The following is an 18,626-nucleotide window of genomic DNA, read 5'->3' as shown; positions in this document are numbered from 1 at the left end:
CTCACAAAACATCTTATTTTTATGCATCCATACATGCCGATAAGTGAATCACGGTGCCTTTTCCAAGCCTTGTATGAACAGGATTGGGGTAAGGGCAGTTTTTTCTTTCAATAGGTGCTTGGATAAGGCTCTTCAAAGGAAATTTGGGCCTTCTCAGGCAATCTAAAATTCTTAGTATTTTTATGGTACTTACAAAGTGCTTACCGTCTGTCCGGTGCTAGGGTAGATTCAAGTTAATCAGATTGGACACAGTCCTTGCCCCCCTCTAAGTAGGAGGGAGTAAGATTTGATCCCCATTTTACAGTTGAGGGGACTGAGACAGAGAGAAGTTAAATGAGTTCCCCAAGGTCTCACACAGTGAGCAGTTAAAACCCAGCTGAGATCTTATATAGTTTTCAAAGCTGGGGATACCCAGTCATAGAAGGTCATTCCTAAAGGTGTGGCTGCTGGTTAAATCCTCTTAGCTTTTCAACTAGGGCACATTACCTGAGAGTTTTTTTTTTTGAATGGTATTTTTCAAGTGCTCACTATGTACCAGGCGCTGTACTAATCCCTGGGGTAGATACAAGCTAATCAGGTTGAACGTGGTCCTTGTCCCACATGGGGCTAATAGACTTAATTCCCATTTTCCCGATGTGGGAACTGAGGTTCAGAGAAGTGAAGTGACATGCCCAAGGCCAAACAGACCTGTGGCAGAGATAGGATTAGAACCCAGGTCCTCTGACTGCCAGGCTTGTTGATCTGTCCACTAGGCCATGCTGCTTCCCCATATGTTCTGTGACTAGTTTGCTTTCTCTCTGGTCCACTGGTGACAGGGATGGAATGTGGGACTGCCACTCTGCAAATAGACTCGTTGTGGTCAGGGAACGTGTCTACCAATTCTGTTCTATTAGATTCTCCCAAGCTCTTAGTACTGTGCTCTGCACAGTAGAAGCACTCAATAAATACCATCAATAGACTGACCAGCTTCTGCTGGTGTTCATTCTCTTTCCTCCTCCCGTTTTGCAAGAAGGTGAAGTGGTTCCCATTTAGTTTGCGTTAGCAAACCAAACACCCTCAAAGGTAGCTAAGTTGAAAAATATCAGTCCTGTTGCAAAAACCTGTGGGCATCCCGGCTCCCAGACCCTCGCTGTTTCACCAGACCACCCTGCCTCAAGTTTATTTTTCGTAGAATTCTATTGCCACTGCGTTGATTTATAAAGATTTTCTGAGGGGAAATCAAAGCAGGTTTTTCCTTATTGATTAGATCTTGCTTAAGTGTATGTTTCGATTGAGGCAACTTTTTCTAAAAAGCTAGAGCTGCCTTACGGGAGCCAGGTTTTCAAGACAAAATAATCTTTCTATGGACTTTTCATTTCTGCACTTAGCGTGGCAATATTCACTTTCCACCACTGGGCGGTAGCATTGACAAAAACAACAGAGGGGGAAAAAATTGTTTTAGGTTGGACATGTTTTTGCTTCACTGCAACTAGCTACCAGAAATACAAGCAAAATAGTGCAAAGCTCTCAATGATCCAAACTTCAGAATTTCATTTCGCAGTACTTTGTTTTGCTTTGGAATTAACCATTCCCTTTAAACCTATGATTCACAGATCTATTTCTGTCTCTCAGCTAATATTCATGTTTGATCGGTCTCTTTGGACTCTTGTGGACAAAGGCCAGATACGAACACTTTACCTTCTAGAGTCAGTCTAGACATTACTAATTGGACACTCAAAATCACAGCCTTTTGTTCTCAGACCAAAACATTAACCAGTTTTTTTTTTCCAGTAATTGCCTTGATGAAAGGATCTAGAGGATTGGGATGGGGTATTCAAAGGCAAAAGTAGAGTTTTCCTGTTTCCAGTGTAAAAAATCGTTTTAGAATGCAAAAAGAACCCATTTTGGATAGGATTAAGTGGTTCAAACCTAAACCGTTTTAAAAGCCAGCGGAAAAAAGATTGCCTGGGATAGACACAATTTCACTTTGAAAGAACACCGTGCTTTCCCTTGAAGTTCTACTGCTCCTGTTAGCTCTCCTGCTGCGGATGTGCCGTGATTGTGGTGTGGCAGCTGTGCTTCTGCATGTTTGTCATCCCGTGGCCTTTTGAAGAGACTCACATTTTCTCCTGTCTGCTCTCCCCTTTCCCCTCCCCCACTTACCCCAACCTCCACTCTCACTCTAAATAGCTTTCATCAAATTTCAGAATGCTTAGCATCCAAGCCCCCTTTGCTGGGAGAATGAGAGAGACTGGTTTTAGAAAGCTCTCCACCAAGAAGCCACTCCATCCATTTCACTAAGGCTAAGAGACGGAGAAGTCAGATAGAGAGAACATTTCTTGCTAAGTAATTCAATAGCCATGACTCCGAAAGGGAACCTTTTTCAGTGTACAGCTGTTAGCCATCATCTGGGGAAAGCAGCTATCTCATTTGTAGTAACATGTAGCAGCCAGAAGTCATATTAAAAGACATATTTTTTTAAAAAAAACCCAAGACTACCTAAAGTTCATTCATTCATTCACTCGTATTGAGTGTTTAATGTGTGCAAAGCACTGTACTAAGCACTTGGGAGAGCACAGTACAACAACAAATAGGCACATTCCCTGCCTACAATGAGCTTGCAGCCTAGAGAAAGTGCCTGATGTTAGTTCAATTTTGTGGTATTCTGAGGTCAAGCTGGATTGTCAGTCCAGACTGAAATGTTTGTGATTCAGTTTAGTCTTTCTCTAAAATAGAGTGGGTTGTGTTTTGCTAGAAGCTCAAGTCTATAGTCAAAGTTGCCCAGATATGTTGGCCCAGGCAAGGCAAATCAATAGCCACCTTGTCATTCCTGGACACTCTTAGGTACATCATCTTCATAATCGTTATGTTAAGCACTGTTCTAAGCACTCGGGTGGATACAAGATAATCAGGTTGGGCACTGTCCCTGCCCCACATGGAGCTCACCGTCTAAGTAGGATGGAGTAGGATTTAATCCCTGTTTTTTTTACAGATGAGGAAACTGAGGCCCTGGGAAGTGAAGTGACTTGCCCACGGTCACACAGCAGACCAGTGGTGGAGTCAGATTAGAACCCAGGTCTTCTGACTCCCAGGCCCATGTTCTTTCTATTAGGCCATGCCGTTTTCCAACATACATAATGTTGCATTTGTGCCCATTAAAGATGGCTCTTGTAGACCTCAAGGGTTTGAAAAGGAATGAACTTTCTCTCCACTTACAGATTCCAGTTGGTTCAGAGACGAGGCGAGGTCAGGTGAAGACGGATAGGAGAAAGTCAGGCTGACATGAAACTTATTGAGGGCTCAAGTTTGTAGTTATTTTATTCTAAGAGGAACCGAGAAGCAGCGTGGCCTAGTGGAAAGAGCATGGGTGTGGGAGTAGGAAAGATCTGGGTTCTAATCCTGACTCTGCCACTTGTCCGCTGTGTGACCTTGGGCTCACTTCACTTCTCTTTGCCTCAGTTCCCTCATCTGTAAAATGAGGACTGAGGTTGTGAGTTCTTTGTGGGATAATAATAATAATGATGGTATTTAAGTGTTTCCTATGTGCCAAGCACTGTTCTAAGTGCTGGGGAAGATACGGGATAATCAGGCTATCCCACGTGGGGCTCACCGACTTAATCCCCTTTTTACAGATGAGGTAACAGGCACAGAGGAGTTGTGACTTGCCCAAAGTTACACAGCTAAGTGGCAGAGCCAGGATTAGAACCCACGACCTCTGACTCCCAAGCCTGTGCTCTTGCCACTCTCTACCCAACGCTTTCTACAATGCTTGCACATAATAAGTGCTGAACAGATACCACTAAAAATACCCCAAAACACAAAATATAAAAACCCCAAACTCAGAAACTGCTTAAATAAAAGGCAAAGCAAATAGAATAGGTAGGAAATGCAACTAAGCCTATCATGAGAGCTTAGAACAGTGCTTGGCACATAATAATAATAATAGTATTTGTTAAGCACTTACTATATGCAAAGCACTGTTCTAAGCGCTGGGGGGAATACAAGGTGATCAGGTTGTCCCACGTGGGGCTCACAGACTTAATCCCCATTTTACAGATGAGGTAACTGAGGCTCAGAGAAGATAAGTGACTTGCCCAGGGTTGCACAGCAGACATGTGGCAGAGCAGGAATTCAAACCCATGACCTCTGACTCCAAAGCTCGTGCTCTTTCCACTGAGCCACGCAGCTTCTAATAGTAAAAGCTTAAAAAATACCATTATTATTATTATTATTATTATTATTGTTATTAGTGGAGAACATTGGATAGGACTCTTTAAGTTGTGAGAAAATAGGGAACAAAGCATTTCCTTTTAGACAGCGTACTTCCAGGTGACGTTCAGAGTGGAAGTGGTGAAAGTCCCCTTAGTAGTGAGAACCTTGGTTATTAGTGTGCTTGAATTTATGAAACACTTGGAGAATGCAAAGAACTGAACTAAGCACCTGGATAGTTACAGGACAGTCCAGTTTAAACCATCCCTCCCCCTCAATCCAACCTCATGAGGCTTGCAATCTAGGCTAGAGCCTAAATATCTTCACATTAACAAAAGCTCCTTCATTCCCTAGCCTTAATCACATCACTGAGAAAGTACCAAGATGATTACCCTTTTCCCGCTGGTTCGTTTGAACTCATCTCAAACCCGAATGGACGTAAATTAATATTTCAAGAAAACCATTCTAGCAGCAGCCAGAATTTCACCATTTCCATGTCGTCTACCTCTTCACCCTCTCCTCCATTTTCTTTTTTCTTCCCAGACCCGTAGCCATTTGCAGTAAGATAATCTTGTCTCATAAAGATCTTATTTGGACCCATCTCCTTTACCTCGAGAGGTCATTTAGGGAATGGGAGAGGCAGTTTTGCTATTGTTTGCATTTGTGGAAAGAGCACAGACCTGGGTCCTAATCCCAGCTCCGCCACATACCTGCAGTGTGACCCTGGGCAAGTCACTTCACTTCTGTGCCTCAGTTACCTCATTGTAAAATGGGGATTCAATACTTGTTCCCCCTCTTATTTAGATTGTGAGACTGTGAGACCTTCTGACTTGATTAACTGGTATCTTCCCCAGCAGTCGTAGAACAGTGCTTGACCCATAGTAAATGCTTAACAGACACCACCGTTATCATTATTTCCTTCCCTTTGCCCCTTTTTTCATCTCCAATCAAGGCTACTGCTAAGGGAGGAGTGACTAGTTTTTAGTATCTTTGGACCGATGCTTTCACTGAGCTTTGCAGCTTCTGTTCCAAAGACATTATCTTGTAAGCCAGGTCTATGGTGAGGTGGTAGCCTTTCTTTGTGGAAGGGGAGCACTTTGGCATTGCTGGCCCCAGAGAGACCAAAAACCTATACCATGATGTCAGAGGGTGAATGGGCTCTTCCGTATTCATTCATTCATTCATTCATTCAGTTGTATTTATTGAGTGTGTACTGTTTGCAGAGCACTGTACTAAGCGCTTCGGAGAGTACAGTACAACAGTAAACAGACACATTCCCTGCCCACAGTGAGCTTACGGTCTTGAGAAGGTAGGTGGGGGAAGAGGGGTGAGGAGCATTCTGTACTAATGCTCCTTTAAAGCACCTAAGTCCATCTCGAAAATACACTTTCCTTTCCTAATCTTCCACAGTGAGAAGGGCTTCAGGCTTCAGAAGCAGCAGAGCCTAGTGGATAGAGCCCAGACCTGGGAGCCGGAGGACCTGGGTTCTCATCCCGGTTCTTCCACTTGTCTCCTGTGTGGGCTTGGTTGTCACTTCCCTTCTCTGGGTCTCAATTTCCTCAACTGCAAAATGGGGATTCAATACCTGTTCTCTCTCCTACTTAACTGCGCCCCATGTGGGAAAAGGTCTACAACTGCTCTGATTAACTCGTATCTACCCCAGCACTTAAAACAGTGCTTGACACATGATAAGTGCTTAACAAATGCCATAAAAAAGAAGCAGAAAGTTTCTTTTGTGAACAACCACGGGGGTGTTGGGATGGGAGAACTATGGTGTTTTTTCTGTGTGCAATTATATCAATCAATCTGTGGTACTTATTGAGTGCTTACTGTGTGCAGAGCACTGTACTATGCACTTGGGAGAGTATAGTACCACAGAATTAGTAGTATCTATTCTCACACCTCTTTGTACAGTCACCAGGGCATTCCACCAATCACATTTTGGGGACCTTCTGGTGCTGAGTAACTATCCATTTTGTCTGGATCCCTTTCCTTTTGGGCAGGAAACGTGTCTACCAGCTCTGTTTTCAATCAACCAATCTGTCAGTAAGTGGTAATTTTGAGTGCTTACTGTATGGAGAGCACTGTTCTAAATGCTGATTGTATTGTTCTCTCCCAGGGGCTTGGTACAATGCTGTACACGGAGGAAGCACTCAATAAAGTGCTTGACACATAGTAAGCATTTACCAAATACCATTATTATTATTATTAAGTACCATTGGGGATGACAATAAATATATGCAGGAGCATCACTGTCTATCTCAAGCACCGTTCTTATGTAGAATCATGCACTAAACGTTAGAAACAATTTTTTAACTGTTAAAAGTCCTGACAAGGGACCTTTCTTGTCTTTTCCAGTGAGCTAATCGGATCATTCCTGCCAGTTCTTTTTATAGACTTCTCCTCCCTTCCCTCTTTCTGCCAAGCAATTTTTAATTTATTTATTCATACATCAATAGTAAATGTGCAGACTGCTCCGTGTCACTTCAGAGCACAGTTGAGAATTAATGCATTTGCAAAGAAATGCTTGGTAAACATAAAGGTGGAGACTGTATTTCTGGGCTTTAACAAGGGGCACCTTTTGTTCCTTTGGATACAGATTGGTTTGCTGTCCAGATTTGCATTAGAGAAATCAGTTCGAGATGTAGTAAAAAGTGTCTTTGTTCAGTTTCCAGGTTTAGTTCTCAGCTGACCGCAGTAGGGTCTGTGATCCAAACCCAGCCAGAACCTTTCCAAGACCAGGAGGTGACTCTGGGTTTGTCATGTAGCCGAAAGAAATCTCTCTCTTAGAGAAGCAGTGTAGCCTAGTGGAAGGAGCACGGACCTTGGAGTCAGAGGCCCTGGGTTCCAATCCTGGCTCTGTCCTGTCCTGGCTGGGCAACCTTGGGCAAGTCGCTTGACTTCTCTGGGCCTCAGTTTCCTCAACTGTAAAATGGGGATTCAATACCTTGTCTCCCTCCTACTTAGACTGTGAACTCCATGCAGAACAGAGGCTGTCCCTAGCCTAATTGACATGTACCCCTACGCCAGTGCTTAGAACAATGTTCCACACATAATAAGCGCTTAACAAATACCATTTTAAAAAACAAAATCACTGAACCTCAAACTCACACTGGAGTACCAGCATTCCTTCTTTTTCTTCTGCTGCTCTCCCTGTCTGCCATGTGTGGGGGACAAGCAAAGGGAACTTGTGTCAAACTTTGGGCCTGGAAGTCCTCAAGAGCTCTGGATTTGATTTGCTTTTTTTTCCGCCCTAGCTTTCGAGGAGCTTGAGAAAGCCTTAAGTACAGCCCAGAGAACCGAAGAAGCCCGGAAAAAACTGAAGGCAGAGATGGACGAGCAGATCAAAGCCATAGAAAAAACGAGTGAAGAGGAACGGGTAAACCTTCAGCAGGAGCTGAGCCGGGTGAAGCAGGAAGCCATTGACATTATGAAGGTAGGTGAGGCGGGGTGGTCAGAGAAGCATCCTAAAGAAACATTTCTGGGTTGCAAAGCCCTGGGCGGTGATGGCTCCCAAGTTTGGACCGTACCTCTCACCCCCTCATCTGGTTTCACACGCACGGTGGGGAGGAGGCAGGGGGAACCTTTCTTGAGGAAGTGATTCTGAACTCAGTGGTAACTCACTGATTCCTCATTAGGATGTGGTTCCTGTGGTCAACTTTCCCCGGAGATCCACCACTCTCTTAAGAAGGGTTTCCAGTTCCACCAGCGCACTAGCATGATGGATCTCCTGGGAATTCTTTTGGATTCCGGAGACATCCCAGTGCCTTCCTCTACAGTGGAAATACACCAGAGCTCAAGTCATTGAACTGAGGATTTGGATATACTGAGGGCAAAGTGACTCTTCTCTTTCTCAGTAATATTCTCTTCTCAACTTCGGCCCAGTGTCTTTTCCCTTGGGGCATTCTAATTCAGGTGTACTTCATGCCCCTCCAGCTCCCACTTCAGGGCTTTTTGTTTGTTTTTTTAAGTGGTGTTTGTTAATCAGTCAATCAATGGTATATGTACTATTTACTGTGTGCTAAGTGTTTGGGGGAGAGTACACTACAACAGAATTAGCAGACAGGTTCCCAGCCCATAACAAGCTTACAGTCCAGAAGAGGGAGACAGCCATTAAGGTCGTGTACTAAGGGCTGGGGTAGATCCAAGCTAATCACTGTTATTGTCCCACGTGGGGCTCACAGTCTTAATTCCCATTTTACAGATGAGATAACTGAGGCATGAGAAGTGAAATGACTTGCCCAAGGTCACACAGCTGATAAATGGCAGAGCTGGGATTTAGTACCCAGGTCCTTCTGACTCCCAGGCCCGCGGTCTACCCACTAGGCCATGCTGCTCCTCTTCAATAGGGTTCTGCTTCATTGCTTTCTTCTCCCACTGTGAACTGGATACCGTGTTTTCATGTGTGGGTACATGCATGGGTTAATCTGGAAAGGCAGGAATCAAAAAGATAATTTTCAGACTTGGGTGAGCTGTAGGGAAAAGACTTCACCCTTTCACCCTCCCCTTTGAAGAATCATCTCACTACACAATTGCAGTAAAATATTTAGTACCATTTCCATGAATAAGTATCACAGCATCTGCTAAAATGCAGCCAATTGAAGTAAGTACAGTTATCTATGTCGCTTCTGGATGCTTCTTCTATCCCTCATTATTGATTGAGGTTAGACTTTGGTCAGCCTCTCTTCCCCATCCTACTTGAGGCTGTCTCTGTTTCCATCTCTAGGAACCTTAATTGTACTCCTTTGGTTGATTTACAGAAAACTTCAGAGGATCGAATCGCTCAGTTACAGAATCTGCACGTGCAAGAACTGGTTAAGAAAGAGCAAGACCTGAATGAGAAATTCCAGGCTCGAGAAAAGGAACTTCAGGAGCAAATGAAAGCTGTTCTTGTAAGCATCCCCCCAACCTTTTCCCTATCACTGAACCCCCATTTAAAATATTTCATGCGTGATGGACAGTTACTTTTGCCATCAGGAATGGCTTTATCAGAATAATGTCCACCTTGTTCAGTTCGTAAAATAATAATACTAGTACTTGTTAAGAGCTTACTATGTGCCAAGCACTGTTCTAAGTGCTGGGGTAGATATAAGTAAGTCAGGTTGGACACAGTCCCTGTCCCACTTAGGGCTCACACTCTTAATCCCCATTTTACAGATGAGGTAACTAAGGCCCAGAGAAGTAAAGGGACTTGCCTTAGGTCACACAGCAGACATGTGGTGGAGCCGGGATTGGAACCCATGACCTTCTGACTCCCAGGCCAGAGCTCTATCCACTAAGCCATGCTGCTGCTTCATTTATGTGTGAAGGAGAAAAATGAATGGTTGATATTTTGGATATTCTACACAACTTTTTGAGTGACGACAGTATCATTTCATTAGAGATTTGAGGAAATTTGGTGTAGTCAAACCATCAGAATGCTCAGAAAGGGGCTGGATATATTGAAAGACAAGAAGTCCATACGAGGAGAATCGATTCAGGCTGTGTAAAATGCACACCCTCACCGGGCATGTGTTAAGAAAGTCACTCATTGCGCTGTTCACCCAAATATCAGTGAATCAGTCACATTTATTGAGTGCTTACCTTGTGTAGAACACTGTAGTAAGCACTTAGGAGAGTACAGAATAACCAATTGGAGGATGAGCCACAATGAGCCAAATCAAATTCTTTTGGTTTCTTTTTTCGAGGAAGAATCCTAGACTGTGTTGAACTTTGTCCAGATTCTCTTTAAAGTGTAAGCTCCTTGACTGCAGGGATCATGTCTACCAAGTGTATTGTCTTCTCCGAAGCACTTAGTACAGTGCTCTGCATAAAGTAAGCATTCAGTAACTACCACCCTTGGGAGATGGATGGTTTAAAGCCTTGCTTCTGTTCCCAAATCCTTAGGTGAGGTTTGAAGGAGAAAGTCAGTGCACACATTTACCTCCATAGAACTAAGGCAGAGCAGTGATCTTTAAGAATGTCGATGATCAGTCAATCAGTGATATTTATTGAGCGCTTTCTGGGTGCAGAACACACTTCGATGAGTATGACAGAGTTGGTAGGGGTGGGACCTGCTCGCAACAAGCTAACAGTCTAGAGATGATCCCAGTAAGATTATGATCCCAGGAAGGTTAAAGAAAATAGCAAAAGAGTTAAAGTCATCTTAACTCAGGAGAAATCATCTCAGAACAAATGAGTCAGAATTCTGAATTCTGTGTTTTCCCAGGGTTGAGCGTGCAGTCCTTAAATGCACGGTTTTAGGAATGCTTCCTTAAAATAATATAGTGAGTAGTTTTAGATATTTACCCCCTAAAACAGTGGCTGCATGACCACTTTTTTGAAAAGTTATTGGAAAGAAGCAGGGTTATTGACCTCAAATTTACTAACAAATTTTTTTGTGTGGAATTACGATGAAATCATTGTTGACATCAGGCATGCTCTAACAAACAAAGAGTAGCCAAACAAAAACGGAAAGATCGTATTCACTGGTTTACATAAAGTTAGATTGTAAAGTGCTAAGGAAATGTATTTTTCCCAGTATTTATAAACTTGATCATCTGGCAGCATTCCTTTCCTCCTATAAATCAAGCTTTTTAAAGTTCTTGCCATGTTATTTGCTTGCTTTCTGCTAGTTGTATTTGGTACTACTGTATTGCCTCAAATCGAGCTGGGATTCTTCCCGCTCACCTTCCATCCCTCCACACACTAATAGTTAGTCCTAGGCAGCGAAGGGCTGATGTAAAGTCACCAGTTAAGGTCTTCTAGACTGTGAGCCCGTTGTTGGGTAGGGACCATCTCTCTATGTTGCTGACTTGTACTTCCCAAGCACTTAGTATAGTGCTCTGCACACAGTAAGTACTCAATAAGTATGATTGAATGAAGGAATCTGCCTGTGTTAGCAGGACCACGCAGATAGTCTGAAATTCAGAGGTTGCCAGCTCACTCAGAAGAATATGTCTCTAAATTCCAGATAGGCTGGCCTGGGTTCTGGTCTAAATTTTGGCAATCTCCTATAGGCTGTAAGCTCGCTGTGGGCAGGGAATGTGTCTGTTTATTGTTACATTGTACTCTCCCAAGCACTTAGTATAGTGTTTTGCGCACAGTAAGTGCTCAATAAATATGATTGAATGAACAAAAGAACTCTGGTGCCTGCAGAAAGCACCGTAGGTTTACTCAGCAGCCCAAACTGGCTATGTTTCCTTTCCATTTCTGAACAAAGAAGACTTTTTCTCAGTTTAGCGTATGGGGAAGTCCATGCTGCTTTTTGCATGCCCCCAAGAAATTCAGTAAGCCATGTGGATGAAACTAGGTCTGTTGCTGTATTGTACTCTCCAAAGCGCTTAGTACCATACTCAGCACATAGTAAGCACTCAGTAAATACTATTGAATGAATGAATAAATGAAAGCCCCATCTCCTTCAATCTGCCTTTTGACTCTGGGAGGAAAGTGAGTGTGAGAGAATGAGAGCGAGAGAGAATGTGTGTGAGAGAAAGAGAGAAAGTGAGTGTGTGTGAGAGACTGTGTCTGTATGTATCTGGAACTGATTGTCAATGAATGTATGTGAGGAAATGTGTGAATCTAGCTAAAGCTATGTACGTGAGGGTCTCCATGAAGGTAGAGTGTGGAGAAGATTGTGGAACAATTATAGTAATGGTGAAAAGAAGTAATTAAATCTGTATAGACTCCAGGGTTCCTTTTTCTATGGTATTTGTAAGTGCTTACTATGTGCCAGGCACCGCAGTAAGAGCTGAGGTAGATACAAGCTACGAGAAGCAGCATGGCTCAGTGGAAGGAGCACGGGCTTTGGAGTCAGAGGTCATGGGTTCAAATCCCGGCTTCACCAACTGTCAGCTGTGTGACTTTGGGCAAGTCACTTAACTTCTCTGTGCCTCAGTTACCTCATCTGTACAATGGGGATGAAGACTGTGAGCCCCACGTGGGACAACCTGATCACCTTGTAACCTCCCCAGCGCTTAGAACAGTGCTTTGCACATAGTAAGCACTTAATAAATGCCATTATTATTATTACAAGGTAATCAGGTTGGACACAGTCAACATCCCACACGGGGCTCACAGTCTCAATCCCCATTTTATGGGTGAGGTAACTGAGGCAAAGATAAGTTCAGTGACTTGCCTAAAGTCACACAGCAGACAAGCAGCGGAACTGGGATTAGAGCCCAGGCCCGTGCTCTGTCCACTAAGCTATGCTGCTCCTCAGGAAGTTGGTGCAAATTATGAAGCGTGTAGTGCAAATGCTTGTCAGAGACACATGGAAGACATCATGTTTTATTAAGTTCTAATCGTGCATAAGTAAACAAGCTAAATAGACATGAAACGACATGCATTTTGATGGGCAGAAGTAGTCTTCCATTTTGGAGCATCAACTTGGGTGGTTGTCTTAGTTTTGGCCAGTTATGTCATAACCGGTATAGTTTTAATAGTCAGATGATTATATTGTTTTCTCACTGGTTATTTGCTTAGGAGAAGAGCCAAATAGAGCATTTAAAAACAGCTCAAGAAAAGGAACAGCAAGGATCCTTGGCCCTTGAAGAATTAGAGTTGCAGAAAAAAGCTATAATCTCAGAGAGTGAGAATAAACTTCAGAACCTTCGACAAGAAGCAGAGACATATAGAACTGTAAGTAGAAAAATCCGTTCAATATCACCGACTACAGGTGCTATTTGGATCATGATGATTTTGTCCCTGACCAGTGAGTTGACGAAGGATGAAATGTCCATCTCCCGCTGTAGAATCTAAGCTCCTCGAGGTTAGGGAACATGTCTGCCAACTCTTGTTTTGTATTCTCCCAAGCACTTAGAACAGTGCTCTGCACACAGTAAGTGCTCAATAAATACCACTGACTGTTAGCTTGTCATGTTCAAATACAGGGCAGTGATCATTTTGGTGATGATTGCTATAATAAGAATAATGATAACTGTGGTATTTGTTAAGCGCTTACTATGTGCCAAGCACTGTTCTTAGCACTGGGGAAGGTACAAGCTCATCAGGTCCCACATGGGGTTCACAGTCAAAATTGGAAGGACAGCTTTTGAATCCCCATTTTGCAGGTGGGGGAGCTGAGGCACAGAGAAGTCAAGAGATTTGCCCAAGGTCACACAACAGCAAGGGGTGGAGCTGGGATTAGAACCCAGGTCCTCCGTCTCCTAGACCCGTGCTGTTTCCACCAGGCCTCGCTTCCCAAAAGGGTTCCTTGCCAATCCATTTTTGTCAAATGGTATTCCCATGAAAGAGTGTACCTTGGGTGGCTCAATTGCTATGGTTTGTCTATAAAGTTTAGCAGTGTTCTTGATTCATTCTCCTAAACTCACATCCTTCTCCAAATCGCTGCTCAGGGGATTGATTCCCACCACCAGGAGAGCACTGAGGTGAATCGTAGCACCCAGCAGGACTTTTTCAAGCCCTCATTATTCACCTCAGTCCATCAGAACCTTGATTAAAATAGCCTGTTTTCTCTTTGACAGCGAATTCTCGAGTTGGAAAGTTCCCTGGCAAAGTACTCTCAAAACAGCGAAAATCAATCAGCAGAATTAACGTCGCAAATCGAAGCTGCAAAGAGCCAACATAATGAGGAAATCACAGCCCTGACAGAAAACCATAAGGCAGAGCTAGAAATCCTCCAGGAGCAGTTGGCCCATCAGTGGACTGAAAAGCTCCGAGTCCTGAAAGAGCAGCACGAGGCTGGTGTGGAGCAACTGAGGGAGAAACACGAAAGAGAATGTGACGCCCTTTTGAGGGAAAAAGAGACGACCTTCCATGCACACATAGAGGAAATGAACGACCGAATGTTAGAAAAACTCGACGTGAAACAAACGGAGCTGGAAGTGTTATCTTCTGACCTAGCCGAAGCCCTGAAAGTTCGCCTCAGGCTAGAACAAGAGCTTTCTTCATTGCAGAGCGAGGCAGAGGCGGTTAAGCAAGAGCAGCAGTTGAAGCTTAAGGAGGAAAAGGCCCGTCACCAGGAACAAGTGGACAGTGCGTTGAAGGAGCGAGAAATATCCTCTCAGAAAGTCGAGAAAGCCCTGAAGGATGAAATTAATCAACTGTGTCTTCAACTGAAGGCAAAAGATGACGATTTAGCAGAGCAGAGAGAACGAGGGAGAAAGCTAGAGGAATCCTCGAGGGAGGCCGAAGCCGAGGTTAAACGATTGTCTGCCGCCCTTGATGGCGTCCAGTCCCAACATGATAATTCGAGCCAACGGGTGAAGGCTTATGAAGATCAGCTGGCCGAGCTCCGATCAAAATTGTCGGCTGCAGAAGCAGAAGGAAGTCAACTGAAAGCCCAGGCAGTGGAAACCAAATTCCAACAGAAAGAAGGCAGGGCTGAATTAGACTCATACAAAATCCAGGTTCAGGAATTGACACGGCAGCTCGAGGTGCTGAGAGACGAGACGGATAAGAAAGTCGCTTCCATAACTGAGCTGTACGAGGCTCGCTCGAAGGATGTTAGCAAGGAGCAAGAAGAAATGAGACGAAGGTTGGCCGAGAGGGAGAACGAAATCGTGCAAATGAAAGCCTTCCAGGTCAAGGAGATAGAGGATCTCCAACAAAAACTATTGGCCAAGGAAGAGAGCATCGGCACGTTGCAAGGCGAATACGAGAGCAAACTCAAAAATCAGGAAACCAAGATGGAAAAACTCAAACAGAAAGCGAAGGAGATGCAAGAAACATTCAAGAAGAAACTGTCTGAACAGGAAGCCAAGCTTAAGAAAGAGCTTGAAAACACCCATCTGGAGCTCAGTCAAAAAGAAAAACAGTTTAATTCAAAAATGTTGGAAATGGCGCACGCGAGCTCAGCTGGGATTAATGAAGCTGTGTCAAAGCTGGAAAGGAACCAGAAGGAACAGCTTGAAAACCTTGCAGAAACTCATCAGCGGGAACTTACTGAGGTCAGATTAACCTGGGAAGGGAAACTCAGTCAGAAAGTTGAAGAGTTCCGGGAAGAGCGTGAGTTAGAACGCCGGGAAAAAGAGCAAGAAATAGTGGAGTTGAAGGAGCAGCTTTTGGCTTTTGGTTCCGAAAAGGAAGGGGCGGGCAAGGAACTGATGAGGCTGAAGGAAGAGGGAGCAAAACGGGATTCCTTTTTGAATGAGGTGCAAGAACAGCTAAAGGAGGCGTCCGCCCAAGTGAGAGTCCTCTCGCAAAGTGAAACGGGCTTGAGGGCCCAGCTGGAAGAACTAGAAAGGGTCCTGAGCCAATCTCAGAGTGAAAAGACCCTCCTTCAAGACCGGCTCGCCGAACTCAGGGATCTTGAAGAAGACACTAAGACCAGGGCTTCCAACCTGTCTGATGAATTGAAAAGTTCGGATGAGAGGCTGAAGGCTCTGGGAGCCGCCTGTGAGGAGTATGAGAGGAAACTGGAGGGAAAAAATCTGGAATTCCGGAAGGCAACGGAGGAACTGGCCGCCCAGCTCGGCGTGTGCTGCGAGAAAACGGAAGCCTTCTTTCATGCCGAAACTGAGAAACTTCTCGCCGAAAGCAACGCCAAAGTCGAAGCTGTCCTCTCCAGGCTTGCCGTTTGTCAGTGCCGGGTGAGCAAGGCGAAAGAGGTCCTTTTGGCGCGGGCTGGTCAGGTTCCCAAATTGGAAGCGCAGCTCAGGCGGGTCACTGAAGAGCAGGCCGCAGCGAGCGACACCCTGCGCCGGTCTACTGAGCAGCTGCAAGAAAAAGAGAGTCAGATCGTCAGCCTGAGGGCAGACATCAAATGTCTGGCGACAGAAAACGAAGCCCTGCGAGAAGGAGGTCACCAGCAGCGGACAGCTTCTGAGAAAGAGGCCTGCATCGCACAGCTGAGTACAGACCTGTCCACCCACATCGACGCCGTCTCTTCAGCGAGAGGGGAACTGGAAGAAAAGAAATCGGAGGTGGCTAGCCTCAACAGACTGGTGAGCGAACTCCAGCTTCAGAACCGCACCAACTTAGCCGAGAAAGAGGCTGCCGTAGCTCTGCTAAGCGAACAGCACCGAGAGGATCGGCTGGCTCTGTTGAGTCAAGTGGAGGATTTAGTTCTGAAGGTCGACACCCTGAACAGAGAAAAAGCTTCTGCTCTGGAACAGGTAGATAGCTGGTCCACGCAAGTCACCGAATTGAAGGGGAAAGCACAGGCCACTTGTGTGCAGAGTGAGGGTACTGTGAAGGAATTAGAAAAGCAACTAGAATTAAAAAACAGGGAAACGGATGAAAAGGACAAACAGCTAAGCCTGCTTAAGGAGGATCTCAGTAAACAAAGTAAACAGTTGGAGAGCCTGAAAAGCGAAATGGAAGAACAAAACCAGAGAGAGACTCGGGAGCGGGACTTAGCCACTCACTTAGCCACCCAAACAGCCAGGATTGCAGAATTAGAGGAGTGGGTCGCCAAGAAAACAGCCGAAAATGAACACCTGATGGAAGATCTGAAGAGACACAATCACCCCCAAGTTATCCAACAGCAGGAAGGGGTTCAAGAACTCCAGCACACTCAAGAAGGAAAGCAGGACAGGCTTAAAGGAGCCAAAGAAAAGATTTTAAGGCTTGAGAAGCAAGTGGATTCGATGGAAGCTGAGCTGGAAGCGAAGCAGAGGGACTTTGACTCTGTGAAAGATTTAAGTGGGAAAAGCCAGGAAGAGGCATTAAAGGCCTTAGAGGAGAGGCTGAATGTTGAAAATGCTGCAAAACTAGCGGACTTGAAGAAAAAGGCGGAGCAGAAAATCGCCGCTATTAAGAAGCAGTTGCGGTCTCAGATGGAAAAAAAAGAGCAACAGTATAAGAAAGAGACGGAAAGCCAGTTGGAAGAGATGAACCAAAAAGTACGGGAAAGAGAGAGAGAAATTCAGACTCTCCAAGAAAGCCTTAGGGCAAATGAAAGCTCCCTAGCATTCGAAAAAGTGGTGGTGCCGAAGGAGATGAAGCATGTGAAGGCCTCCAGAGGGCAGAAAGAAACAGGTGCTCCGAACAGCGATTTACACATGTATGAAGAAAAAATACATTTGTTGCAAAGAGATTTAGCCGCCAAAGATAAGTTGTTGCAGAAATTAGAAAGAGAAAAGGAAGAGGAGGACATGGCTCAACTTGGGATGCACAGTCAAAGGCAGGAGCTGTTCCTGGAATTAGAAAACCCAGAGAAGCAGCAGCAAGTGGAGTCAGTTGGTCTCCGGAATGAATTGGAAGAATGGAGTAAGAAGTATGTGTTGTTTTCCACCCAGAATGCCGAAGAAGATGGAGTGGGAAATTCCAGAGCTGGAGAGCAGCCGGTGGTGGATAGCCTGATGACGATCATCCAGAAAGCTCTGCAAGAAAAGGAACAGAACCATAAATTCATGGAACAGAAGATCAAAGAGCTGAATGACCGCTTAGTCGGTGAGAAGGAAGCCCGTCGGCTCGAGGTAGAGGAGTGGACTTGGAGGTGTGAAAAATCTCAGGCCCCTCAGAAACCATGTGATATAAAAACGAATGCCCCAGAAATTGTTCCTGAAAGTGCCCAGGAAATCGGGAAGGCGGAGGTGGAACTTCGGGGAGTGCTTAGCAGTTTTGGGGAGCAGCAGAAGGAACTGCAGTTAAAGCTAGAGGATGCTGAGAGGGAGAAGCAGAAGCTGCAGAAAGAGAAAAACCAATTGCAGAAAGACTTGCGGGCTCTGAGGAAGGTGCATCAGCAAGAACTGGAGATGATGAAAAAGGAATCCGAAAAAGAATTGGAAGAGACAATCAAGTAAGTCCACTGGAAGTTAAAGGCTCGAGCCCTTATTAATAATAAGGGTTAATAGTCTTTTGCCTTATCCTTATTGGAGGAGTGAGGCCTAGTGGAAAAGAGCACAGGCCTGGGAGTCGGAGGGCCTGGGGTCTAATCCCGGCTCCACTATGTACCTGCTGTGGGACCTTGGGCAAATCACTTCCCTACTCTGGGACCCAGTTTCCTCCCTTGTAAAATGGGAATCCAATGCCTGTTCTCCCTCCTGTTTTGCTTTTGAGCCCTGTATCGGACCTGATTATCTTGTATCTTTCCAAATGCTTAGGACAATGCTCTGTGCACGGTAAGCACTCAGTAAATACGATTGGTTGAGCCCAGTGCTTAGCACAGTGCTTGACACATAGAAAGTGCTCAGTAAATTAGATCGATTGGTTGAGCCCAGTGCTAAGGATGGTGTTTGACATGTAGTAAGCACTTAACAAGCACCACCATTATTATTACTCATTTTCCATCAATGTTGAATGCTTGTACACGCTGTGCCTGGTTATTCTGGCCTTGAATCTCTTTTGTTCAGAAGACTGCTAGCCACATCCTCCCTCTCTAGACTGTAAATTCCTTGTGGGCAGGAAACGTGTCTACTACCTCTGTGGTATTGTACTCTCCCGAGGGCTTAGTACAGTGCTCTGCTCACAGGAAGCACTTAATAAATCCCATTGATAATGATCCAACCTCTTAGCAGCTCTAGATTAAGAAACACAGTTGGGAGCAATCCAAC

The 18,626-nt window shown here is 44.8% G+C and overlaps 1 protein-coding gene across 4 annotated transcripts in view; it reads left to right on the top strand.

The window, feature by feature from the left end:
* The window catches only part of GOLGA4 (golgin A4), a 101,579-nt gene that overhangs the window by 44,647 nt on the left and 38,306 nt on the right, over positions 1–18,626 (top strand). For all 4 annotated transcript variants that reach the window (XM_038772188.1, XM_038772179.1, XM_038772170.1 and 1 more), the window contains 4 exons: positions 7,446–7,624; positions 8,949–9,080; positions 12,652–12,807; positions 13,653–17,872. In XM_038772188.1, the coding sequence (XP_038628116.1) occupies positions 7,446–7,624; positions 8,949–9,080; positions 12,652–12,807; positions 13,653–17,872 (4,687 nt within the window). The remainder of the gene's footprint in view (positions 1–7,445; positions 7,625–8,948; positions 9,081–12,651; positions 12,808–13,652; positions 17,873–18,626) is intronic.

The sequence above is a fragment of the Tachyglossus aculeatus genome, chromosome 2 (assembly GCF_015852505.1).
Source record: "Tachyglossus aculeatus isolate mTacAcu1 chromosome 2, mTacAcu1.pri, whole genome shotgun sequence".
Classification (NCBI taxonomy): Eukaryota; Metazoa; Chordata; class Mammalia; order Monotremata; family Tachyglossidae; genus Tachyglossus; species Tachyglossus aculeatus.
This window is presented reverse-complemented; position numbering and strand designations above follow the sequence as displayed.